This window comes from Poecilia formosa, unplaced genomic scaffold (assembly GCF_000485575.1).
Source record: "Poecilia formosa unplaced genomic scaffold, Poecilia_formosa-5.1.2 Scaffold17, whole genome shotgun sequence".
NCBI classification, from domain to species: domain Eukaryota; kingdom Metazoa; phylum Chordata; class Actinopteri; order Cyprinodontiformes; family Poeciliidae; genus Poecilia; species Poecilia formosa.
In genome coordinates this window covers 1,147,672-1,173,730 of record NW_006799956.1, presented here as the reverse complement: position 1 = coordinate 1,173,730, position 26,059 = coordinate 1,147,672, and the positions used below count along the sequence as shown (strand labels likewise).

Here is a 26,059-nt window from a genome sequence, read left to right as displayed (position 1 = left end):
CACACACACACACACACACACACACACACACACACACACACACACACACACACACACACACACACACACACACATACACATGCCCGAGTACAGTCTGGCTCCCAGCTGCAGTTGTCTCTAAGTATCACCAGATGTCTGGCTCTGAGATCAAGACCAGAGAAGACAAGGGATGAGACCGCTTGGATGTGGGAAAGGAGATCCCTTAGAATATCACTCCATATACACACATACACACACACACACACACACACACACATTAAGAGGAATCCAGACACACACTGCCAAAAACCTTCCTGGCTTTTACTGGTCCAGGCAGCCAGACAGAGGAGATGAATAACATCCCAGATCTGTAGCCTGGGACTTATTATGACATATGCATGTCAAAATAATGACAGTCCTGCAGCTTGGCCACAAGTGCTACATGTGTTGGAGGAAATATGCATTTTGGATTTGTGTGTTTTTTCTCATGTGTCTTCAGGACGTACAAGTGTCTGAATTTTTTTAAAATATATTTTCCAGACGCTGCACTCGCTTCTCACCTTCGTATATAGAGATGATGTGTGGGTGGCGGAGGGATGACATGATTTCGATCTCTCTGCGGATGTGCACCATGTCCTGCTCATCCTTGATCTTCTCCTTCCGAATCGATTTGATCGCCACCTGGAAAGGGACAAAAAGAAAAGAAAAGAAAAGAACCAAACACTTTCATTAGATAACTTGAAAAAGTTTAAAGTAGATATTTTTAGCTTCGGCACAGTAAGTCAGATTTCCTGTTTTTTCCCCTCTAAACCTAGTAAATAAGCTTAATTTTAGCAGGAAATTGTTAAATAGGAACAAATTAAAGTCACACGCATTATCTTATCAGTGACCTTTAACTTTTACGCAGTCATTTCACAACACATGCGGCACGTTGTGTAAAATCAATCAGTCTCAGTCAAAATATGCGCCCCAGAAAAAGATAGGTCATATAAACCTATATGTATAAAAACACATAACGGAACCTTGTCTTGTATGTTTAAGCAGATATCAATCAACAATACAAATTAAGCCATGATAAGTACCCCAATTCATTTTTAACGAAAACATTCACAGCCGAAAAACACACTGGGTTCCTTATCAGCGATCTACATGGGAGTCTTGGGTAATAAGCTGCAGAACAACAACAAAAAAAAAAAACTCACTTGCTTTACTTATCTACTGCTCCATTTAAAAAAAAAAAAAAAAAAAACTCACTTGCTTTACTTATCTACTGCTCCATTTATACCAATAAACACTGAGCAGCTCACTCATAGCACTGCTGACTGATACTAGATGCAGTTTTACAGCCACTCTGGCACAAAGTAATACTCGGTGCTAAATGGAATTTATAATCATAATCCCAGCACCCTCCTTAAATTTAACGTCAGCAGATCATCATTCTTCCACATCATAATAAGCTGCAATGTTTACAACAGTTAGCTGAAACCTGAAGAGAGCTGATCGTTTCAAGGTGCACCTTTGCTATGTTGCAGCTTTGGCCGTATCGTCCCCAAAGTAAAAGGAGGCGTCTGATGTTGGGACATTTTCCGTCTAACTTCTGGTCAGTTGAATTTACACTTAGTTTGATTTCAGAAAATAAAAGTAAGGTGTTATGTCCTAAATTTTGGGAGATCATGATTTTTACATGTGAAGCCGATCTTATCCACCGATGTTATCAACCTTGGCAAAGGTCCTAAAATCACCCACTGTCCTTTTCTTTTCTCCTGTGAGAGAGGTTTGACTGACAAACCGGCCGATCAGGTCATGTCTGCACATTTACAGTTAACAATAGTCACCCCACTGTTGCCAATTCAGAAACTTTCTTGATATATTGAGCTACATTTCAGGCAAAAAAAATAGTTTTGGCTAAAATCGGAATCGATAAGTTAGGCTTTTTAAAAGATCGGTAATTGGCGATCAGCCAGAAAACTGCAGTCGGTGCACCCCTAAACAAACTTTTCTAGTATGACAATAAAGGATGATGTTCAACTTCCAAACTGCACAGCCTTGTCAGGTTTTGCTTGGAGGACCTACAAAATAAAAGGTTATCATCAAATTAATCCATAAAAGGAGAGGTCATCATGTCAATGTGCTAAAAGTAAGGGGACTCCTCCAAAAGACAAAGTGTTGCTATTCAAAAAGTCCTTCAGAGGACACTAATCACAACCTGGCAACCCACTTTTAGTCATTCTAATAAAGAACCTTAATTCAAAGCAGCTGCTAAAACTGTCCTGCTGGGAGTTTCAAGAAGGAATCAGAAGAATGAGCGGACGTTGAGAAAGTGATTCATTTCACTTGGCTTGGTAAATAGGCCTGAAATCGGAAATCCAGCTGCTACAAACAACACTTGATTTGATGATTCTTCAATGCCGCTGGCCTGCCAACAGCCACAACCATAGGCATCAAAACCACTAACCTATGCTCTTCATAAATGACAACTTAGCGGCACTCTTCAAATAAACCAATTGAGAGCGCGCAGGCTAGCACATCACGCTAATTGCAGCCTAAACATCCTGGATCAAGTCCTGGGTTTTCTTTGATCAGGCCTGTATAGAGTCTGTTCGCTCTAAATACTGTTAGTTTAAACTTTTGTCCTCTCCTTGCAAAGCGGCTGCCTTCGAAAGGAGCCCACGCAGGGGAAACCACAAGCGGTAGCGAGTGCCAAGTTAATTACCATGTACATCAATAAAAATAACCCCAATCCGGAATAACTCCCTTCCAGCCCATGCCTTGATTACACAGAATTTAAAGACATTAAACTATAACAAACGTAGCAGCGGATTTGCATGCTATGTTCCTAATTTGTTGCTTTGAGTTGTTCTTTTTTTTTTTTTTTTGTTAAATTAGGCTTACTTATACCCCACGAGTCACTGAGTTCTCGAATATGAGCAACATTTCCTACATGCAGTAGTGGTAACAATGTATTTCTTCCATTATTTGATATCACAAAAATTTAGGCATGCTATGTTGTGAAGAATAAGTTTTTAATTACTTGCAGATTTTCTACTGCTGTTGCTTTCTCATTTGCACCAAAATGTTTCAGATCATCAAAAAAGTTAAAATGGAATAAAGACAACCTGAGAAAATGGCAAAAGCAGTCCAAAATGTGATATTATTGAATAAATGATTAAAAAAAAATCTAAGAGCCATTCCAAACTAATTTGCCCAAATGTGAAAAGGTAATTTCCTACCTTGTTAAATCATGAAAGCTGTCATTAAAAATAAATAACAGCGTTTTTCTTTTTTCATTTAACTTTCACGAGCCATACTGTGGCCTGATTACTACCCCACCTGTAAAATCAAAAAAATATCTTAAACAGAACCTGCCTGACAACATGAAGTAGGCTCAACTATCAAAATAAGCAACACATCTAAAGAGGAAAAACAACATCACTGACATCTTTTAGTCCGGAAATGATCACAAACCCATTTATAAAGCTCTGAGACTTCAGGAAGAGACTTCCACACAACAATAGTGTAGAGCTGCATAATATGTAGACCCTCAATCTCAATCAACCAATTAATTTTTAGTGCATATCTATATATATCTAAAACCTTTGACCAATGATCATTTGACCAATACGTCTCCCTTAGTGCCACTTAAATTATATTTCTGTCGTGGCTGAGATGCTTGGAAAGTGGGATAATGGCAAAGAAAGAAAATGAATCAGGAAAGGAAGGGGTTAATGTCAGTCAACATTGTAATCGCAATTTTGAGTAATAGTATGGGATTCAATATTTTCCTGAAATTGTTCAGCACTACTTTCTAGGAATGGTTGACCTATCAATTCAATCCAAGGCCTGACCATTCATCCAGTAGGTCACAAAAGAAGTGACATACATTACAAAAGCTTCATAAAAATTGTACCAGTTGGTTAAGTTTAAGGGGTAATTATTTTATACACATTGACACAGATTTGTTTGCATCATCAGTTCTAAACATATTTTGTATTCACTACTTTTGTCGGACAGTCACGCTTAAATGATCTGAAATATTTAAGTGTGGCAAAAAAAAAAAGTAAAATTAAAAAAAGAAATCTGTAAGGAGGAAACTACATTTTCACAGCACAGTGCCGTTCCCTGCTAGAATAGCAATAATCAATCTTCAGCTGAAATTTTATTCTAACTTATTGAATGACCCTGTTCTCCCTCATTTGGGCTTGAGACGATGCCAGGTATCACCATCCCGGAGCTCCTCGTGTTCCCATGCCCAGAACTCGACGTGGATCATTTAACAGGATTGTGGATCAACTCCTTGCCAGGCTGGCTGACACAGCTACGCTTGTTCTTAAGTGTATCCCCTATTACCATCAGTCACAGTAAACAGTGCTCAGCACTGCTGCCCATGTTGCCCCATGCCAAGATTTGGGGGAGACCTCCACCCCACCCCCTCCGGCCCCCCAAAACCTGACCTACGCTCTAACAGGAGCTTGTTTGAAGTGAAAATCCGCGCCTCGCTTCAGTAGAGCCTGACATCTTGCAGTGCTTTCTCAGGCTATTAAAACAGATAAAGTATTCATCACAAACTGACCCGTCCGCGTGTTGTCTGAAGGTCTTGATCATCCGCTGTGCTGACTGCACGTCTGAGTCACTGAGCAGAGAGAGAGAGAGAGCGAGAGTGGGAGGAAGAGGCCCGTCACTTTTCCAGAGAACTTTATCCTCAAACACAGCCAGGAATCATAATACCTCATCAGCGGCACCACATATAGCAGAGGAATGTCAGAGTTTCTTTCCCCTTCTGTGCACCTCCCCATTGAAGCCATTATTGGAGAATGATGTAATCTGGTGCTTTAAGATCACTTTTATATGACTCTGTATTCCCTTCAACTTAGGCAGCCCGCCTCTTGTTATTGTGCTGGGGTTCCCTTCATCCCTTGTGCTAACAGCTCACCTCCTCCTGTCTCTGATGATTCCTCTATACAGGATATTAACCTTCCCTCCCATCTCATTTCCTGCTGAGGATGGCCTTTCATGTGTCTGTGTTCATTTCAGGTTTGCCTGTCACCACGTCTTTTTTACTACAGATGTCATTTAATACATCTAGGGGCTAAGCCAATCTTCTCCGGGCATGCTAACTCAAACAAGGTTGTCGCATTTTCACACGATGAAAGAGTTCAACTTTGTGCAGTCGCTGGATTCCAGCTCTTTGCAACATATGGCTGTCCAGATTAAAGCAGACGCTCCGTTCTGCTTTCACACTAAATGCCCTCCATCTAATCAATCTTCATCCAGAGCCATACGGTTAATTCCATCACACACACAGACACACATGGAATCACGGCTTCCTCCATTTATCGCGTCTGTCAGTTCCTGTGATTTGAATTTGAGGAATGACTCGAGTTCGAAATGACTGTTGTCTACCATATGGACACGAGGAGGGACTTCCTCTGGGTTAAAGGTCGAGTAAGCTCTGACTGTGTAATGTCAGATGCGCGTGGTGAGGAAGTCATGCTCTGTTACTGCTGCGTGTGCAGACCCTTTATGTTCCAGGAGGGGAGAAAATCTCCACGTAAAAAGGTGATGAGGTACATTAAAGTCTTAAGAAGTTAAAACTGCTTTGATTTTCTGATTAAAAATAAACTTCTACAGCTTATGGTTCACATGCTAGACAGTGTGTTAGAGTGACTGGGCAATAGAGGGCGCCCCCTCTGCCCTCTTGTTGCTGTACACTGCCGGACAACTTTTTTTTTTTTTCCACTTTAAACACTATCCTGCACTACATCAAACCACAGTCATCATCACAATAGCATTCTCTGCAATATCGCAATGGCAATGTACACTGTAGCTCAAGTTTTAGGCATTAGGGCTCAGCATGTTGATGTAGGTTAGTGGGATACATGGTCTTTACAGGGGCAATAATCTTTGGTTTCCAGCCACATGCTGCCATTTTATAACACAACCAAAAAACTGTTATCTTCAGTTGTTCTTAAAATGCTGCATATATCAAACATGACTTAAAAGAAAGCTGAATTTGTAATTTAACACCTTCAAATTGTGCCTCTGTCTCTTTAAGAAACTTGTTCCGACACATCACAACATGGCTCCACTACTAACCCTTCAACAACGCTTTGAAGGGTTGTTGAAGGGTCAGCGTCGTGCTGAGAAGTAGCTCAGCAGACTCGTAGTTCCACCAGGTGTTTGCTAATTGCTGCTGACTAGTCTGAAGGAGCTGAGCAGGTGGGGGGGAGAGCAGGGCTGCCGTTCCCTTGCGACGTCCAAGCTCCTTGAGATGGAAGCTTGGACACTTGGACGCTGCAACTCTGAGGAGGAGCTTTGTCCTCAAAGGCGGTGCTCGGTCCACCCGTGTGTTTTGCACAGCTCAGTGGTTGCCACGGGCGATTAAAGGACTTCTCAAACATGCATGAAAGAATCAAAGCAACACTCCAGGTGTGCTTTTAATGAAGAAACATTCAAAACCTACTACCTGAACCCAAGTTTCTTACAGCTGAATAGCCGACAAAGACAAATACATGTCAAAAGATATTCATCATCCCACCTCCCTCTGCTGGGAGGGAGGTGGGATGAAGGTAATGACCTTGTATGCAGGCTTTCACGGAAAGTTCCACATGTCCTGCCAGAGTTGGGACAAGGGTCATATTTTGCCATGATGTCTAAGCCTGTAAGAATATATCAGCGATGGGCGGGTTTGATATGATGCACACAGCTTATCAAGCTTAAAAAAAGAAACGGAAAGTGGCCTGCTGACTTAAAAATAAACACACACTGGTTTCCAGCATCTTGTATAATCTCCAACATTTAGACAGTGACATTAGTTTCTTGCACATTTTGGACATTTTCTAAACCTGTGGTTTTAAAACTGTGGTACAAGTAACACTTTTAATACCTGGGTAGCAACAATAGGTCTTCAAGTGGATATCTGAAACAAGTAAGCTAAAAAGCACCAACAGCCAAAAAAATTAATACTCAAAATTTCAAACTTGAATCTGGAAATTCCATTAAACATAAAGTTTCAGGTGAGTTCAAAAACCAGTGGGATTTGCTAATTGGTAAGAGTTGTTATATATGTTAATGCCAATGTATTTCGCTGCATGACAGTAGGCACATGTCCACTGAAGGAGGTTGGTATGAAATTTATAAATCTTCAAAACTGCAAATAAACTTAGTTAACGGAGGTTATCACTAATCTTGACATCCAAGGCAGCCATGTTGGATTTGGAGTCAGGGCTAGTCGGAAACCTTCAACTTTCCCATTTGGAATTTGGCATCAGAGGAACTTTCTGTTCAATTGACCGACATGAAACCAGGGAACGTTTTCGTTTAATGTTCTTGTTTCTTTTTTCATGACCTAACACAACAAGCCCAAGTTCTGTTGTAGTACTTTTGAACAATAGTGTGGGACAAACTTAGGAAACTTGATATTTACAGTGTTGTCTTGAGAACCATCAGACCGTGGGCGTTACCAGACACATCTTCTGTGGCCTCATAAAACTTCCAAATGCAATTTCCACCAAAGGTTGCCACTTTTTAAAGAGCCTATAAAGATCCACTTGAAAAGGTTACAAAGAAGTCTGATTCATGGAATAGACATATAAAGGAAAAATAATAATAAAAAAACCCACTAATGAATTATACATTGCATTGTTAGGTAGCATTGTGAAGTTGGTAAAAACAAAAAACAGAAATGTTGCATATGTGAATCTGGAAGTAGTAAAGTTTAACAAAATATCTCCTTCAGCTTCTAAGTGGAGTATGGTTTTACTCATTTAGATCACAAATGTAGTAGAAAATCAATCCTTTCTTCTTCTATTTTTGAAGTGTTTCCTTCCTTTGGTTTTCATTAGTCATATTGTTGTTTACTTGCTTGGAGCACACCAACCAGAATGTTTGCATATAAATTGGAAGTATGGGTCTGGGTTTCATATTCAGCTCTTGTGCCCCAGTACTAGTTTGTGTGTAGCGACGCCCCTGCGCTAGACGTAACCACATCGGAACGAAGGAGAATGACCTCTGAGGTATCATATTGAGGGCAACTTCACCAGCAGTCGCATCAGTCTGTCAGTAGCCGGATTTGAACCCTAACATCCGGTCGGGAGGCCGCGCGCAGGACGAGGCGTGTGCTGCACAGCTTCCCGGCCCCACGGGTCTTATTTTTGAGCGTAGGGGGAATTCCCGACGGGGTGGCAAGGGGACAAGCACACGCCTCTGACTGCAGCACTGCACTTCCTCCCAGACCGGTGTCGTTTGCAGAGACTTTTGACAGTGTGCGTTTAAAACGCACACTGGGGCGCACAAAAACCCCACAGTGAGAGGTTACTTACAGCTGCTGAGGGGCGGCTTGTTAAGTGGGCTCACCTCTCTGCCGGAGTGCCGCTCAATGGCCTTCTTGACTTTGCCGTAGGTGCCTCTTCCCAGCGTCTCCAGGAGCTCGTAGCGGTGTTTGAGGTTGTGCTTGTGGTGGTGCTTCTTCACGCCCGAGTTCCGCCGTCCGTCGCCTTGTGCCGGGGTCTCCTCGGGTGAGGCGCCGGCAGGTGAGGCCGGAGGTGGAGTCGGAGGGGAGGGGACACCCGCCGCCGGTTTGCCCGCTGCGCTTTGACCTCTCAGGGACTCGGGACGGGAGGCACCCCGGTGGGGTGATAAATAAGCGGTCTCCATTTCACTATAGGGAGGCGTTTTAAACAATCTTCTCAACTGTTAAATATATTTAAACTACTAACTTAAACTAATCAATACGATAATACTTAAAAGACCTAATAATAGTAATAATAAATAAATAAATTACAAGTCATAAAGCAAATGATATTATCACATATGGAGTCTAATATTTACTGATTGTCTTTGATCGAAGTAAACAAACATTTCTTCTCTTAGCTATTTTATGTTATAATCGCGTTATAATAGACTACTAATGAGGCGCGCTGATCTAAAATGGTCACTCTATAATAACTAATAGGCATACAAATTAAATTATAATGCCAGCAATGTAGCTAATAAAACATAGACTATTCTGTGTTCAGATTTCGACAGCAAGGCTGCATGTCGCAATCTGACCACGCTTTCGTTTTTGACAAATACTGGCTGTACTATCTCTGCATGCTAAAGAAAAAAAAAAAAACATAAATAAACTGGCACGATCTAACTGTGGTCAATTCTATGTTGTTCACGTCATCTGTCGTCCTACACTTTGCCAGCATCACAAGAAAGGCGAAAAAGCTGCGACGAAACCGGCGTTTTGGGTGAAGATGACCCTCATTGTGTCCACGGCCCAGGTACACAGCTCCCTTCATTCATCAAGGGGCTGTCTATTGTGCGTCTGCATGCTCCGGGCTCTGCTCGGCGGCGGTGGGAGTGCGCTGTGCTCGGACTCTGTCTCACGCTGACGCGCTGTGGATACTGCCATGGTCGTTTTCGCTGCGCCCCTTTCTTGTTTTTCCCCTCTCCTTCTTCGTGTGCCCTTCTTGTGTTTCTCCTTCCCTTTCTCTCTCTATCCACGGCGTGAGGGGCCGTGAAGAAGGAATGCGAGATGATCCGAGATCGGAGGCGGAGTTTTTAGGCAGACCTCCTCCTGCTCTCTCCTGCCTTTCCTTCCAGCGGTCTTGTCCCACATACGCTGCTTGCTCTCTTCTGACATGACCACACAGGGGCGTAGCCAGGTATTACAGTGTTGTTGGCTACAGTAATTGCCCGTTTATCTCCCAGTGCAGTGGCACAATCTTAATATGAAAACTTTAGGAGAGAATAAAGGGGGTGAACAATGCTGCTTTTCTTAAAGCTGCAGTATATAACTTTTACAAAAAGTGTCACCATGTCATGATAGTACGGTATGAGGCAGACGGTCTGTGAAAACTTCAACTCCTCTGCTTTCTCCCAGGGCTAACTAGAAACAGCCAATCAGAGCCAGGAGGCGGGTCTTAGCGCTTGTCAATCACAATCCCCTGTGATGCTGCTCATCCTATGTCCCCCCTTGTTCTCTGCTACTGCTACAGCTTTTTCCTGTTGTGAATGCTAGGCTAGTTAGCACGGACACTGATGACGGGTTTTTCTGTAACGATTTGTTGTTTCTTTGCCATTAGAACATTTAGCAGCGAGTACTTTACGTTGATTTACAGCGTTAAGGCCCTCCTCCTGGCTCTGATTGGCTGTTTTTGGTGCTTTTCTTCAGACTGCATAAGAGCTCAGGGAGGAGGTGGAGGAAATCGAACTTTTTACAGATGACTTGTCTCATGACATACTGTCACAATATGGTGACAGTTTTAATAAATATGTAAAAATAAATAAATAAATAAAAAATATATATATATATATATATATATATATATATATATATATATAAGTTACATACTGCACCTTTAAAAAAGAAAGCATCACTGTTTAGTTTTTATTTTTCTACCTATGATCTGACTGGCCACGGTAACATTCAATATCAGTCATATTTAGTAAATTGGAATACGATTGAAAACATAATTTATTTTAGTATCTCAGATCACTAAATGAAATATTACTTTACACACAGAACAATTCCTATTAAATAGGCATTTTTCCCCCTTAATTTTTTTTTCTTGGAAGATAACATCAGAACAGTAAAACAAATATTTTTAATACAGACGTAGACCTAATGAGGATGGTATTTAATTATGTAAAAATTACAAACAATCAAACCTCATCGGACATCTTGCAACAAGGCCCCGCCCACAGGCGTTTGGGCATGGTAGATTTCCGTTAACGAGATAAAGTGTGCATCCACACAAGTGGCGCCTCAGAATGGCACAATAATACCAAACAACGCAGAAAGTGCCAGGTTTGTTATTTATGATAGCGTGATGGAGCTCCAATGTTGTTTCAAAAAAGACACGGCCTGAGTGTAGATACCGAAACATGAAACTGGCATTTTGAAATTTTCTCACTCTGGTTTTTCAAACACTACTGTTTCTATATCGATGTGGACGTAAATCCTAAACAATAAAAAAAAAATAAATAAATAAAAAAAAACTTTGCAACATAACCAATCCTGTCTCTGTGTGGGCGGGGCCAAATGCACAAGACATAACTGTTTTGTGCATTTGGTGCCCCGATTTGAATGGGAGTCTTATTGTAGCTGAGTCCACACAGTCTCAAATGCAAATGTCCTCAGAAAGTCCAAGCAGACCTCCGTGTACATGTACAAATGGTAAAATTTATGTTACACAGGCTTTGCGGTTGAGTGGACAATACAGCTGTCAGGGAGGTATAAATCAGGCCAAACAATGTTTCCAGGGCCAAAGAAAAGAAAACGGTCCACGGCATTACAGGTTTCACACCATATTTTGTATTTCTTTGTCATGAAGCTAAAGTTTTAGCACGTGACAGACATCAAGCTACCAAACTGTCAGAAACTGGACAGAAATTATGTGATAAAATAGTCAAGGTTCAAAGAAAAACATTAAGAGCCATGAGAAAGTCTGGAAAACGACAACTCAACGCCGTCAGTGCTGCAGTAATTTAATTTAAACTGTGTTTCATAACGGCAGTTGTCAATCAGCCGTATTACATTTACAGTACAGAAAGACACAACTAATCATCATATCGTCTTCAACACCTGTGTTTAAGTAACTTGATCCAACTTAATGTGAATTTTGTTTCTGTTTTTGTTTAGAAGGTATCTGAGCTTTGTTACAAATTACAGCAACAGATCTTCTACCACACTTCCGAGTTGGTCTGAGGTGCTTTTCCAGATTCCCATCATGTTTTTCCACACCAAACCTACCAGCGGTGTTTTGTAAGAAACAGCTCAAGCTTAGTCTGACCTGCAAAGTCCAGTTAGTTTATCAAACTCCACATGCTTACATTTGGGATGGTAGAACAGAAAACCCTTTTTCCTGGCATGCCTCCTAAACAACCAGTTGGCATGTAGGCAGCATCTAGCAGTTGTTTTGGCAACATGAGCCTTGGTAGATGCCACTCTTGACTGCTACTTCCTAGAATTTTTTAGCTCTCTCATACAGTACCATTCTTCTCACTTTGCTTGGTGCAAAATAAACATGACTTCTCATCAACCCGAGCGATCAGTGGTGAAATGAAGATGGACCTCTGTGTAATGTGATATTTGTGCTCCGATAAAACATGAAATCATTGATTACTCAACTTTAAAAAAAAGTTGTGACAAATGCTTAAGTTCCATTTATTTTAAGGGAATTGTTAGAGGAGATGTAAAACATTACAATAATTTTTTTTTTTAAACTTTACTTAGATTTTTTTTTTCTCCAAGAGACCACATGCCTTTTGGAGTGTCCTTCTATATTGTGAAATTCAGCCATTACAGGAAAAAGAGACTTAATCAACATCATATAGTGAGCAATTTCCTCTGGTTATTACATAAAATTGCTTTTTTTTTCTTTTTCTGATTATTTTTTTTACATGTTATATGTCTTTGATAAACAATATTAGTTGAGTGTCTACTTATAGCAACAGAATGAGATGAGTATCTGATCTATTTCCTTCCCTTATCCTCATTTGCTCTGCGTTGAAGAGACGGACTCTGTTCTCTGCTCAAAGAGTGCCACCACTGCCCTCTTGTGGTGGAAGCAAACATTTTTTGACATACAATGGAAGCTGATCTATTCAAGTGAGGGGAGCTGTCAGTGTTATGACTTAAACATTGTAATCAAGATTACTTGGTAAAAATAGATAATAGATTTAGATTAATAATATTATATACACATTACATTAATGATTGAATTACATTTACAGAACAGAATGGCAAGTTTTTAGATGTGTTTTTTTACATAACTTTCTACAAATAAAACCACATATAAGAAAATGTATTCTATTTCTATTAAGAAAAAACACCAAATATAAATAAAAAATGGTAGTTCTTTAAAAATGAGAGCATGCTGCCCCACTTTTTTTTTTCTTCACACGTTCATCGTCACCTTGGTTGCTCTTGCGCCCCCTTGTGGTAACGTGGCCGCATGTTTGATGACCCCACCCTCATCAGCGCCCGTCACTCACGCACACCTGCCGCCGAAATCTGCAAAAATCTCGACCACAACGTTGGAAGTGTTCTGTAATATCTAATAACGTGTATGGAATGCGGTAAGGCGCTCATATTTTCACTACTTCCGCTGGAGATGTATTATTATTTTTACAATATTTATCTAGTTTCATGCAGTGGCTAATGTCGAGGCTGGCTTTGTCTCGACATTAGCTGCTGTGTCTCTGGATTACACTGAAAAGTTTATTTTCTTATTCTAGTAACTTTCATTTGTCGCTTATTTTCACACCGAAATACACTACAAATTGTGAATTCAATAAACTGTATCAACACTGAAACTTATTTAATGCTGAATTTGTTTTCGTAGCTCGGACAGCTAGCTACGCTGCTCCCGTTTCCCGCAGACATGCTCACTTCTGTGCGCTGCGTGCTAACCAAGCTAGTTTCTTCGATTTGGAGAACAGCTGATGCAGGTGGAGACAACATCTTCACGGAAAGCCCTGGTAAGCGCAGTTAGTCTTCCTGTGGACTGCGACACATTCGCACAGTAGCATGTCGGATTTATTTGTTTTTCTATTTATTTATTTACTTATTTTTGGCGTGGGTTTTCTGCTCAGGCACAGAGGACATCCGCCATCTGCGGGGCAGCGTGGTGACGCAGCTGTGTTTGGACTACGGGATGATAGACGATGCCATATACTTCACAAGCAGTGAGGTTTTGGGCGGAATTCAACTAAAAGAGGGAGACCAGGTGAACTGCATCGCAATCAGAGATGGTGCTGAGAAAGGATGGAAAGCTCTGAGGGTGAGGACCCCCTCATCCATCATATAATCTGAATCTGTCTCTTCTTGTTGGTTGGCCATTGGCTCCTTTCGGAAATTACAGATCAAATTTGCAATGAGGTTTTGGTTTGTCAGGCTTGCAAAATTCAGCATTCTCTTACTCAGGTGGAGAAAAGTGCAGATGCCTGGGAAGACGGAGGGAGGACTTCCTTAGAAGCAGACAGCATGCAGCTGCGCCCCCTCATAGGAACCGTGACGTCCTTTGATGGCGATAGTGGCTACATCAATCAGACCACATACTTCACACGCTACAGCCTTTCAGAAGGTAGCGAGATAAACTTTTAATTTAATAAGACTTTGAACTTCACAGCCCTTGTATCTTGCTTACACTGCACAAGTTAAATTGAGTTACCAAGGTTGTTTACTGAGCAGAACCTTTCATTCTACTTGTACTTTCTCCCATTTTGTCACCGCATAAAATTAAACAAAAATGTATTTTATAATAGACTGTTCTCTGAGCTTAAGTTCTTTATTTTTTTTCTACAATTCATTTTAAATGCACTAAATTAAATGTCTCTGCACTCCATAATACTCAAGATTACACAACAAAATGCATTTGAGTGCTAAAAGGTGTATTTTGCACGGTGCAGTCCTTTTTAAGAAAAGACGGGGCAAAAAAAAAAGGTAAAAAAACAAATCTGAGATTGTATTTTTAAGCCATATTATCCAGCTCAAGTAACGGGTGATGTCATTGATTAAAAACATAGAATATTTCCAAATCTGATAAAACCTTGTTATGCTTAGTGTGTTTATATAGAGGGATTTGCTTTGTGAGCTGCTTTTCTCTCTGACAGGTTATGAACCAATGAAAGGTGACTGGATTCAAGCTAAGTTTTACATCAACCCCACCCAGTGGACCACCCAAGCTCATTCTGTGGCTCCATTACGCTATAGTCGCCTAAACCAGGTGCTTATCATTTTTATTTTTATAATATATTCATTACTAGAAATGAATCAAGCCAAATACATCTGTGGTGTTGAACCTGGATCATTTCCTTTAGTTGAGTTTTGTGACCTCATCTGAGCGGCTCTCTGTTTCCAGGTGCGAGTGACTAGTGTGTATGGGAACAGCGGCGTGGTGGAGGACAGTGTTTTCTTTAGCTTGGACTCTCTGCTCCTGCCAGCCGAATACAAGCCTTCACCAGGGGATCTGGTCAACTTGGTGATGGTGGAGAGCTGTCAGTCCTTCTACTCCTGGAGAGCCCTCTGCATTGCGCCCTGCCGTCAGAGGTACCGCTCAAAATATAGACCAGGTTGTTTGATCTATATCAGATTGGCTAATAAGATTTTTAAAAATGGTCACATTTTACAGATTTTTCATTTAAGCCTCTTATGTGATATTACAAATACATTAAAATATGGAAAAAACAATTGAATTTCTTTTTTTTAATAAGAAAAAAAACATTTTATTTCCCATCATGCATTGCTTTAGTGAATGCCTGATCATTTGTAGCAAAGGATGCTGCTTGATTTAACATTGATACAGTGTAAAGCTGATCTGTTGATTTATTTTTTGATTAACCAATTAGTAATCTGGCAAAAGGTGATGCATACAGAATTTGAACCAGGTGAAGCTAAAACTATGTACATTGAGTTTTTATTTTATTTGATCTTAAATGCGGAACGTATGTGTTTTTCTACAGTTTTAGTTTAATTGCTGCTCTGAGAGCGTTCTCTCAACAAATGGCTTTTTTTTTTACATGTACGCAAGTTGATTAGTAATGTATTAGCTGACAATTATTGCAACAATTGATCACAGTTGATCTTGATTAATTGTTTCAGCCATAAAAGACTGATAAATAACCAAATTTACTTTTTTAAATTGGCCTCTTTCTGTCTTGCTCATCTTAGTGTTTTATTTTTCTGTTTGCAGTATGAATTTTGCTGCTGAGCCTCTCCTGGAGGCTGAGTTGAATCACCTCTTGGAAAACAAAGGCGGGATCGACGTATCAGACTACGGACAGTTTGGGGACTTGATGCTGGGGGAGAGATGTGAGCTGGTGCTGTGGATACAGTGAGCTGGTTTTGCTTTTTTGGGGTAAATGTCAGCAATTTGAAGACGGAGTGAATGATAGTTCATCTCCGTCTCTCTTTTCCGCAACAGAAATAATGGCTCCGAGTCTCAAACACTGAAGTGCTGCGACTTTGCTGGGTGGGACTCTGCAGAGCAGTTTACCGTGGTTACCGTCAGCACGGCACCCAACCAGAGACAGAAACCTGTTCACAAAAATTTCCCAGAGTCCTCAGAGGAACAAGTCGGAGATGCAAAGAAAGTAAAAAGAGAAAATGGTGCAATGCAGACAGACGCAGACCTACCTCACGACGCAAGAAAGAAGAGAGAGGTGGAAATATCCCCAGGAGAAAGAGTGTCTGTTGTTATCGCCTGCAAAGCAAAGTAAGGCATCCCTAAAAGTGCATATAAATACGCATCATGTCTTATAAAATGATTCATATTCCTTTAAAATTTCACTCCTGGGTTACAGCCACAAATTGTTGTGTGGGATTTTGTGTGATTGTAATTAGTGCATAGCTGTAACATGGATGGAGGGGGGATACATGGTTTTTAATTATTTTTATGCAAATAAGGATCAGGAAAGTGTGACATGCGTTTGTGTCCAGCTGTGGTGTGGCATACTTTCTAGAGCCACATTGTCTCTGCAGTTACAGATTTTGTGATGCGTCTCCCAGATTTGAGCTCTTATAGGCTGAAATGTTTTTGCCTTTTTTTTATTTGTCAGATAAACAATCTGACAAGGTGACGTTGAATGAATAGGTTCCATGAAAAATAATAGCCTTGGCTTCGATTTTCAATTGAATTTAGGCCAATTTAAAACATGAATATGCTGTGGAGTAACCTATCCATTAGGGGTGCACCAATTTATTGGTGCTGATTTACTTAATTTTAGGAGATCGGTGATCGCCCAATCCCCTGATCTTATCTAACTCTGTAAGTGACATTTCAGATAAAAAAAAAAAGAGATTATCAGCTAAAATCGGAATCGGCTGGTTAGGCTGTTTAAAGATTGGTGATCGGTGATCGACCAGAAAACTGCAATCGGTGCACCTGTGCTACTCATTGTACGTCTGGCTGTATGCCTAATGCAAGGATGGGCAACCATTTTTTTTTCCCAATAAAATGTGTTGTAGCTTTATTTCTGCCATGATTTCTTTTGCTCATTCATATGGAACAAATTTTTATTGCATCAAAATTTAGAGAAAAAAAAAACATTTTGCATGAATACTTGTTTTTGGCACATTTATATTTTTGTGCATGTTGGGATTCCTCCAGGAGCCTTGGATGCTGCACTGAGCTACTGTTGCTGCACTTCTCTTCTTTCACCATTGGGAGGCGTCTTCTGGTCACAGTGGGTAGTGAGGATGAAAACCTGCTGAAGCCCTCTGAGGTTTATTGTCCCAGTAATGCCAAGGTGCTCTCAAAAGCCCCCTCCCACGTTGTCACCGTCTCAGCTCCAAAAGTTTTGCCGAGGTAAATAAAGAGCTCATTAAACCTGTTACTAATCAATAAGTAATAAGGGTTTGGGAAATTAATGCAAGTTTCAAGATTGTTATATTTATTTAAATGCTAGAAAATATTCAAAGAAAGATGTATAAAGATGTATAATAATGTATAATAATGCATGTTCTTTTTTTCTTTGTTTTTGCTCAACTGATGCAGATGTGAAGTTATACCTGCTCCTATGCAGTTTGCAATTTTTCAAGGAGTTATTAGTTAATAATTAGACTTAGGTTTATTTTCAAAATGCTGGATAAACTAATTGGGTAAAAATATAAAATGTTTTTTGTGCTCTTTTTTTTTTCTGCTGACGTTTCTGGCATCCATATTTAATCCTAGTATGGCCAACCTCATCGGCTGGTGTTGTTTTCCATCCACTGAGAGATTAAGCTGTTTAGATCAAGATTATCCATGTTGATTCTTGTTCGACTTTCCCACCTCCAGGCTCAGTAAGAGACGGTTGCCAAACTTCCTGCCAAGCTTTCCGGTGCCGAAGGCTCTGAGAGACTGTGTGGAGTCGGAGAAGGATGTGCTGGCTGTTCAGCCATGCTTAGGAGAGGTGAGCATAGCCATCATTAGGTTTGATGCATAAAGATTAACTATTCACCCTTTGACTGCAGTGTGAGAGTAATAAAAATAAATTTGGCTAGACATCTTCAGCAGTTGATATGGACTCGGGGTTTTTTTTGTTTTTTGTTTTTTTTTTTTACAAAAAAACTTTCAAATAGAAAATATTGGTCAGAGCACAACATATTTCTTTAGTAATCAACAGTTTTTGCTTTAAATTAAATGTTATTGTCCACAAACATCTTGTAATGTAACTCAAAAAGAGTCATTCAATAAACTGTCGACACAGCACATGTTTTTGAAGAGAGTCCAGTCGAACTCCTCCCCATAGTTTTTCAGGACAAATCATGACACTTCTGTAACGAGAAGTGTTGTATTTTATGTACTATCCTGGGAAAGTGAATTAAAATATTTTTAGTACTTAATTTTAACGTGTAACTTTCCTTTGGAATCAATGAAGTATTTTTGAATATGGAATATAACTAGAAATAAAAGTGCGAAACATGTTTCACTTTTTGAACCGAATTACTGAAACATTCACTTTTCATTAATTGAAACGAATCCGTAGCTATGCATCTCCAGTCCAGATCATTTCTGAGCCAGCCTCTACTTTCCGAGTCATAAATTACAGCAGAGCTTCAAGCTCGCCAAACGGTTTTGGCTTTTGAGTCCATGCTTTTGCAAAATGGCTATTAACGCTAGAGAACACGATGTCTCTCAAAACTTTTTTTTTTTTTGTAGATGGTTTGGTGTTTGATTCAAACCTATATTAGTGAGATTTTATGATCGCACAAGAAACATGCGAAGAGAAAAAGTAGATTGCAGATCAAGTAAAGTGTCGCTCTGTCCTCCTACATTCAGGCTCTCTCACCGTCCAACATGTTTTCAAGATTCTCGACCCTCCTGTGGCTCGAAGAGCTGAACGCAGAAAAGGAATTAAGGGAGTTCTCCATCAGTGGAGCGCTCCTGCGCAAAGGAGGCGTCTACCTGCACCTCGAGGTGCTTGGCCTGGCTGAAGGCAGACCTAATCTTAACATAGGTGATGCGACCTTCAGCATGGCCGTTAAATGTCGTGTAGGTTTCTGTTGACGAGTTTTCTCCACAGGAGACAGAGTTTTACTGAAGAAGCTACAGAGCGACGGTTTGGAGATGGAGTACATCAGCTACGTCACCGAGGTAACCTGTTTGTTTGACTCTGGAGCATCTCTGCACACACTTTCTGTTCTAATCTAATGCCTTAATGGTCCTGTTCAGATCAATGACGAGAACGTGAGTTTGAGAGTGAATTCAAACTTTCACCACAGCTACCTCGGCGAGCCTCTTGACGTCGAGTTCACCTACAACAGGTAAGGAGAAGGAATAGATGAGGGATTGTTTGGAATGTTTCTGGTGTCTGTGATTTTAATTTAATTTTTTTTTTCTTTTTAGGTTAACCATAAGGCGATGTCACAATGCTCTTGAGCTGACGAAGCATTTTGGGGAGAGTAAGTAGTGTTTTGTTTGTTTTTCATTGTTCTAGACAGAACCTTATTAATGGTGGCAAAGTGAATATATATGAGATCATTAAGTCTGTGGTCAATTTTGAAGCTTATTTGCAGTTTTATAAACATTTAATCATTTACTTTTTTTGCAACTTTTTCCTGGTCAATTGTGACCACTCTGTAAAATATTAAATTCACAGCACTTATTGTCTGGGAAAAAATGCTTAACTTTATTTTTTATACATGTTTGAATAATTGCAAACTGTTCTTTACAGAAAATTTCTGTTGCTTAATCAATTTCATGTTTTGGTGTCGTATAAAATATCAAACATGTAGCAATGATGACTCCCTTTGTGTTTCAAAAAGGTCTTTTTAATATTTTTTGGCGTCGGTTTTCTTACTCTTACAGTCTGAAATATTTAAGAAATATTTCTGAAAGATCATCTCTTTTCTTTGAGAATCCAAATGTCATTTCCCCTCCGTCCCCAAACACTGTAAGGATTAGCAGACGTAGACAATAGATTTTGTTTTTCAGTTTTCTTTTTTTTTTTAACCAAATCGCCAAAAATCTTCATATGTGTAACAGTCTGGATTCTTTTTTTTTTTTTTTTTTTTTTGTGGGAGGGCACTTTGTAGTGGCACATCACTACATTACCCACCGGGGGGTGCTAGTTGTATCATTTAACCTCTTCTAAGGTGCACAAACAAGGAAAGAAAAAGCATTAGCCTTCAAATGATTGCATCAGTCTTCCCTCTCTTTCTTTCACTGGCGTTTTGAATCACTTTTACAGAAAAAGTAAGGCTTTAGCTGTTAATTTCTTGTTGTTTAGTTCTCTTCCCCTCCAGAGTGTCGCCTCAAACCCACCTGTGGACTGGAGAATGGATGGACGAGGTAGGCCGTAACTGTCTTCAAATGAAAACAAATCTAAAAAGAGAATAACTTCAGAATCCCATATAATTACCAGAATCCACCAGCGGAAAATGGAGACACGTCGAAACCGTGTGTCGATATAAAGTCAAAGGCCACACAGACTAAAGGCAAAGGTGTCCGATTTTTAGATCTATACAGGATCTGCTTGTTTTTTTGTATCAAAAGTTAACATAACAATTGTATTTCTTCTCAAAGGAAAACAAACCTCCAAACCAATGCCCAGCAAAGGGCAGTTTTTTAACCCAGACCTTAACCCCTGTCAGAAGGAGGCAGTGAAGAGGGTCCTGGAGGCAGAATGTCGCCCTCTTCCTTATGTGCTGTTTGGACCTCCAGGAACCGGGAAGACCATCACTCTTATTGAAATCATACTGCAGGTGCATTCACTAATTATCCATCTAGATTCTTCAACTCTTGTGCGTGTTATCATCTACAAATTATTTTCCTTTACCTGGATAATCCTATGAAGCCTCTCGACCTCCAGGTCTACCACTTCCTGCCCAGCAGTCGGGTGCTTGTCTGCACGCCGTCCAACAGCGCCGCTGACCTCATCTGCGTGCGTCTGCATCACAGCGGCTTTCTGCATGCCGCTAGCCTGGCCCGTGTTAACGCCTCCTCTAGGGAGACTGAGGTACTGCACAGCAGCTTAAATGGTCTCTCATCAACCGCTTTCATAATTTATGAGGACGGCCCCGTCCAACTACAAACCGCAAAGTATTTTGGGTATTTTATGTAGTAGGCGTACACAAAAAGATTTGTAAAGCTTACGGGACAGAATTTAAAGATGGTATTTTTTGTTTTATTTACAAATTTGTATTCAACCCCTTCTTCTCCGATTCCTGTAAATGAAATCAAGCGACACTAAACTGCCTTTAGAAATTACCTAAATGGTGCAAGGGACTTGACCAGTCCAGAGTTTCACTTTCAAACTGGTCATAACCCTAAAGCATACAGCCAAATATTCAGTATTATGGTTGAGATCATAGTGTATTTATGTGCTATAATTTTTCAAAGTCCCATTCTAAATCCAGTTGAGAAACTGTGGCAGGACTTTGGAAGTTGATGCTTGATCTGATTCGCAAACAGGATTGAGCAGATACTTTGGTGTATAACGCTGCAAACCTGATCTAAAGATGCTGGTAAAATCTGATCTCTTTACGTGGCTGTATGAAGTGATCCTACACTGGGAGGCTGAATATAAATCCATAACATACCTTTTGGATTTTTCTTTACGAAAACATTTAAATTCACAACATGTGGAAAAAGTTCAAGGGATGTGTGTAGCTTTTGCAAGTTGCTATATTCACCCTGTATATCTGCAGTGTTGCTTAGATGGCGGATTATTTTACCAGTTAACTTTTTTTTAGTCTCTTCCCGAAGTGCTGCAGCCGTACTCCCGGGCTGGAGAAGACATCCGTCACGCTGCTTTCCATAGGATTGTCGTCAGCACCTGCTCCAGTGCTGGCATGTTCCATAATATTGGAATACAGTAAGATCAATGTTTTAGATATTAAAGGGAAAAAATATACACGTTATGTACTGTCTTAGTTGAATATTAATTTCTTTGTTTTTCAGAGAGGGACATTTTACTCATGTGTTTCTGGATGAAGCTGGCCAAGCCACTGAGCCCGAGTCTCTGATCCCCATCAGCTTCGTCTCAGAGAGAGATGGACAGGTTAGAGCAAATGAGCTTACTTTCCACACCGGTCGGAAATGCTCTCACCAGCATAAACGTCGTATTAATCTTGACCTCATTATGATGCATTTGAACTGGAGGGTTTTTCCCAGGATGAAACGCATGAAGGCTTCAGATTAACCAGTTATTTAGATGTAGCTGAGCCAGGTTTGCCTTACACACATCAAGCTCTCTCCTTATGATGCCATCTATTTTATGAAGTGCACCAGTCCCTCTTACACCAAAACACCATAACAGTGTTTTAAATTGGCAAATTTTTACCTTTTTCTCTAAATATAACAGCGTGTCTGCACAGCCTTAAGAAGTCTTAAGTTCTTGTATCAAAAATTAAGGCTGTGAAATGTCTTTAATTTTTAAAAGTAGGTTGGCCTTTACTGTGTTAATCACAGATATTAAATTAGTCTTGACGGAACAATTTAATCTCATATTCTGTGTATTTTTTTTCCCCTCTGTAGTTTTCTGTCTGGCAAAAGTTGGAGTCGCACTGAACTCCGACGTCTTTATTCTCTGACTCTAGACGGTTGAGTCTACTGGTAACTCACTGCTAACATATCCTTGCTAGCTAGCAAGCTAGCTACCTCTTTTGCACCTATCATGGTTCAAATATATCCACACATTCTGTGGAGATAAAGGCCTTAAATTCCTTTCATAGTGGTCTTAAAAAGTCTTAAATTGAGTTGGTGAAACCTGCAGAAACCCTGTATGGCCAAACACTTAATTTTTGTAAGTCATGTTTGTCCATCATTGCATTTCCAACTGATTATTGGTCCTTTTCTTTTGCATAGTTTTGAATTGGTGGCTTTTTCCTCACTGAATGGCCAATACAGGACTGGTTTTACTGTGAACAGTAACATTTTACTACTTTCAGTCTTTTTTTTTCTTCTTTTTTTTAAGGTTTGAGCACATTTGGCACCAAGGAAGCAGTGATGCGTTTAAGGTGTTGTCTGAAAATGCATCCTAAAGTGCTTATTCGTTTAATCCAATGTGATTCATGTGAAATAACCAAACCAAATACTTTCTCAAATTGTTTAGAAATGGTAACGTATTGGATTGGAGTAACCGCTATATATTTATTGTAAAAGAGGAAATGAACTTAGCTTTGTTGTTGAATAATGATGCTTCCCGTTTTCCTCCTCAGATAGTGCTGGCTGGAGACCCCTGCCAACTGGGTCCCATAGTGAAGTCCAACCTTGCCAATGCCTTTGGGTTGGGCATGTCTTTACTGGAGAGGCTGATGACCAACCCACTATACACCAAACAGGACTGGGGATATAATCCTAAACTGGTTAGTTCTCTGATTGGGAAACATTTATGATGTCATAAACACTTTAGGGTGATTTTTTTCTTCTTCTGCCAACCTGCATCACAGTAATGTCCAAAAATCTATTTGAAATGTTTGTCCAGAAACAAAAATGTAAACAGGAACAATGTCACAAATTTTCCACATAAGAACAATTTATATTTCTTTTTTCTTTACATAAATAATTGTTTGAATGCCCCTTTGTTTGTACAAGCATGCTTTTCTCTAACAGGTGACCAAGTTAATCTACAACTACCGTTCCCATGGGGCGCTGCTGATGCTGCCCTCCAAGCTCTTCTACCTGGGGGAGCTGTGCTTCAAGGCTCAGAGGGAGATCGTGGACTCCCTCTGCCAGTGGAAAAACCTGCCCAAAAAAGACTTCCCCCTCTTTTTCCACGGTGTTAGGGTAATAATGCAGAAATAAAATCACAATGTTTCCTCTTTAAAAAAAACACACAAAAAAACAGCATTAGTGCATCTGCAGCCTGTTTATTTACTCACTTTCAGCAGTAGGTTGAAGGGATGGAAAGTTCCCATGTTTTGGGGTTTTCTGTGTCCCAGGGCACAGAAATGAGGGAAGGAAACAACCCGTCATGGTTCAACCCAGTAGAGGCTGTGCAGGTGATGCTCTACTGCTGCCAGCTGGCAAAGAAGCTCTACAACCCCGTGCACCCCTCTGACATCGGCATCATCGCCCCCTACAGGAAGCAAGTACGTTTCACTCTTCCTCTGAGGTTATTAAGGGACTTGTTTGAAATCAGTCTCGCAGGTCGACATACTGTAGATGTTAAGGTGAGCTTTCATATTGCTGTCCAGTGTGAGAAGATTCGAGTGCTGCTGGGTAAGGTGGGCTTGTCTGACATCAAAGTGGGCTCAGTGGAGGAGTTCCAGGGACAAGAGTTTCTGGTCATCATCTTGTCGACGGTAGGTCAAAATAAGCCACAAGTAAATTTAATTGCAACCTAAATTTAGTTAGATTTACCAAGAATTTTGAAGGGATAAGGAAACAGTTTCACTGTTTGGAGAACTTTTGTAATGTCCTTTTGCTTGCCTTGAAAAATGTTCAAATAATTAAGGCTAAAGCATGTCTTTTCTTTGTAGATTTATTGTTTTATGTTAAATGTCTTATTCGTGTCTTGCCGTGAAGAAACAGTGCTTAGTTTTCCAGCTAGTGATGAGTTGGTGTTCACCCATCGCACAGATTTCTGCCACGTTAAAGCAACCTTAAACTCAAAGCAGTTTAACTGAATGCTAATTTTCATAAGTGACCTGGATAAAGAGGTCAATATTTAGTAGATTTGCACTCAGGTGCTATATTTAAGAATAACTAGTCTTTGTTATGATATAATCCAGTTGTGTAACTTCAGTATTTCTAATCAACGGCATTGCTATGGTTTACTGCCATCATGTCATTGTTTTTCAAAGGTACTTCTGATTGTACAAAAAGACCACATTGCAGTTGATTGATTTTTGATCATCTAATTATCCAGGTGCGCTCTAGTGAATCAGTGGAAAGCGAGGATTTGCAGAGTTCGCTTGGTTTTCTGGCCAATCCGAAACGCTTCAACGTGGCCATCACCCGACCCAAAGCTCTGCTCATAATTGTTGGAGACCCCCACACTCTCATCAGGGTGAGTGGGGAGAAAAACCTCTGTAAATCTGTGATGATTCTTTTTTGTCGTGTGTATTTGTTTTTACTCTCACTACCATCTACTGCAGTGTGTTCACCAGTAAAATACACTCCAAATGTTTTGGTTTCCCTGTAGGATCCCTGCTTCAGGGCTCTGCTGCAGTACTGTTTCAGCAATGGGGCGTATCTGGGCTGCGACCCTCCGCAGGCCCTACGGACTTCCCAGATGTGTGTAAACTGACATCATCATTAACTTTGTGAAGATGTATTTTTATAAAAGGAAACTTATTGCATAGTTTTGTTTCACATTTCCGATTTCAGATCATTTCGTGCTAAATTAAGTTTTATCTCTGTCGTTCTCCTGTAAGTTAATCATCTTTGTCTCTTTTTACTTCCACAGCATTTCAGAGAATGAGTGAAGAGCGTAAAAAGGACATGGTGTCACTGATTCTGCTACATTGTTTTTTTTTCTATTTCTTTTATATACTTTTGGCTTTTTCTGTGTTGACTGTTCTTAAACTTGGGATTACCTCATAACTGATTAAGGGAAAACATTTAGATTTTGTAAGAGAAAGATGCCTGCAATTAAAAAATTTAAGATTATGTCTGTACTCCAGTTATTTTTGTGCTTGATGTGACATTTTATTTTTATATTGCAGTAAATGAAGACGGAAGCAGGACAGTTTAATCTAATGTGCGATAGTTTTTGGATTTGTCTGCAGATTCTGAGCTTGGGGGAGCAAAGAGTCTGCTCAGATCAGCCAGACTGTCTCTGCCCATAAGGCTTGGAGACTGGATGTGACAATTGAGTGCTATTGACAGTCTGTGCAGGGACTGTCAGTCCTGCTGGAGCCCAGCAGGGTGATGAAAGGAGGGGGTGGTGAGGGACAAATGGGAGTTCAGCGTACGAGTCTCCTGTGTACAAGGGGAGACAACTTTTATCTGAGTTTGCAGAGCTGACACCCAGTTCTCCTCCCTGTCTTCCTAAACACACCTTAGGCTTTGATGTGCTGCAAGGACTCATTTTGCTCCAACACGTGGCCAGAAAGCAGCTGCATAACATTGCATTGCGATAGTCAGCTGACGTGAGACATTAACGTAAGGGCGACTAATAGTTTTTGAAAGAAATGTTGAAATATTTAGCTGTGAATATG

General features: G+C 40.3%; 2 protein-coding genes across 3 annotated transcripts in view; one reads left to right on the top strand and one right to left on the bottom strand.

The window, feature by feature from the left end:
- nuak1b (NUAK family, SNF1-like kinase, 1b) overlaps positions 1-9,581 on the bottom strand; it is a 22,597-nt gene extending 13,016 nt beyond the window's left edge. Inside the window, exons 1-3 of one of the 2 annotated variants that reach the window (XM_016668772.1) lie at positions 8,332-8,416; positions 4,550-4,609; positions 540-660 (exon numbers count right to left, since the gene is read on the bottom strand). In XM_016668772.1, coding sequence (XP_016524258.1) covers positions 540-612 — 73 coding nt within the window. In that variant the 5' untranslated portion in view covers positions 613-660; positions 4,550-4,609; positions 8,332-8,416. Of the gene's footprint in view, positions 1-539; positions 661-4,549; positions 4,610-8,331 lie in introns of both variants that reach the window. The other variant, XM_007546702.2, reaches the window with a different exon arrangement.
- A 3,336-nt stretch (positions 9,582-12,917) lies between these two features.
- Positions 12,918-25,512, top strand: mov10l1 (Mov10 like RNA helicase 1). The gene is made up of 27 exons (XM_007546701.2): positions 12,918-13,047; positions 13,314-13,449; positions 13,564-13,751; positions 13,895-14,054; positions 14,584-14,696; positions 14,832-15,019; positions 15,663-15,803; positions 15,894-16,184; positions 17,079-17,276; positions 17,748-17,862; positions 18,732-18,909; positions 18,976-19,046; positions 19,125-19,216; positions 19,299-19,354; positions 20,182-20,243; positions 20,317-20,395; positions 20,478-20,656; positions 20,764-20,910; positions 21,647-21,768; positions 21,855-21,954; positions 23,114-23,260; positions 23,508-23,681; positions 23,837-23,986; positions 24,092-24,199; positions 24,766-24,906; positions 25,042-25,133; positions 25,306-25,512. The coding sequence occupies exons 2-27, from the start codon at positions 13,353-13,355 to the stop codon at positions 25,322-25,324; spliced, it is 3,408 nt and encodes a 1,135-aa protein (XP_007546763.1). The 5' UTR covers positions 12,918-13,047; positions 13,314-13,352; the 3' UTR covers positions 25,325-25,512.
- The last annotated feature ends 547 nt before the right edge of the window (positions 25,513-26,059 follow it).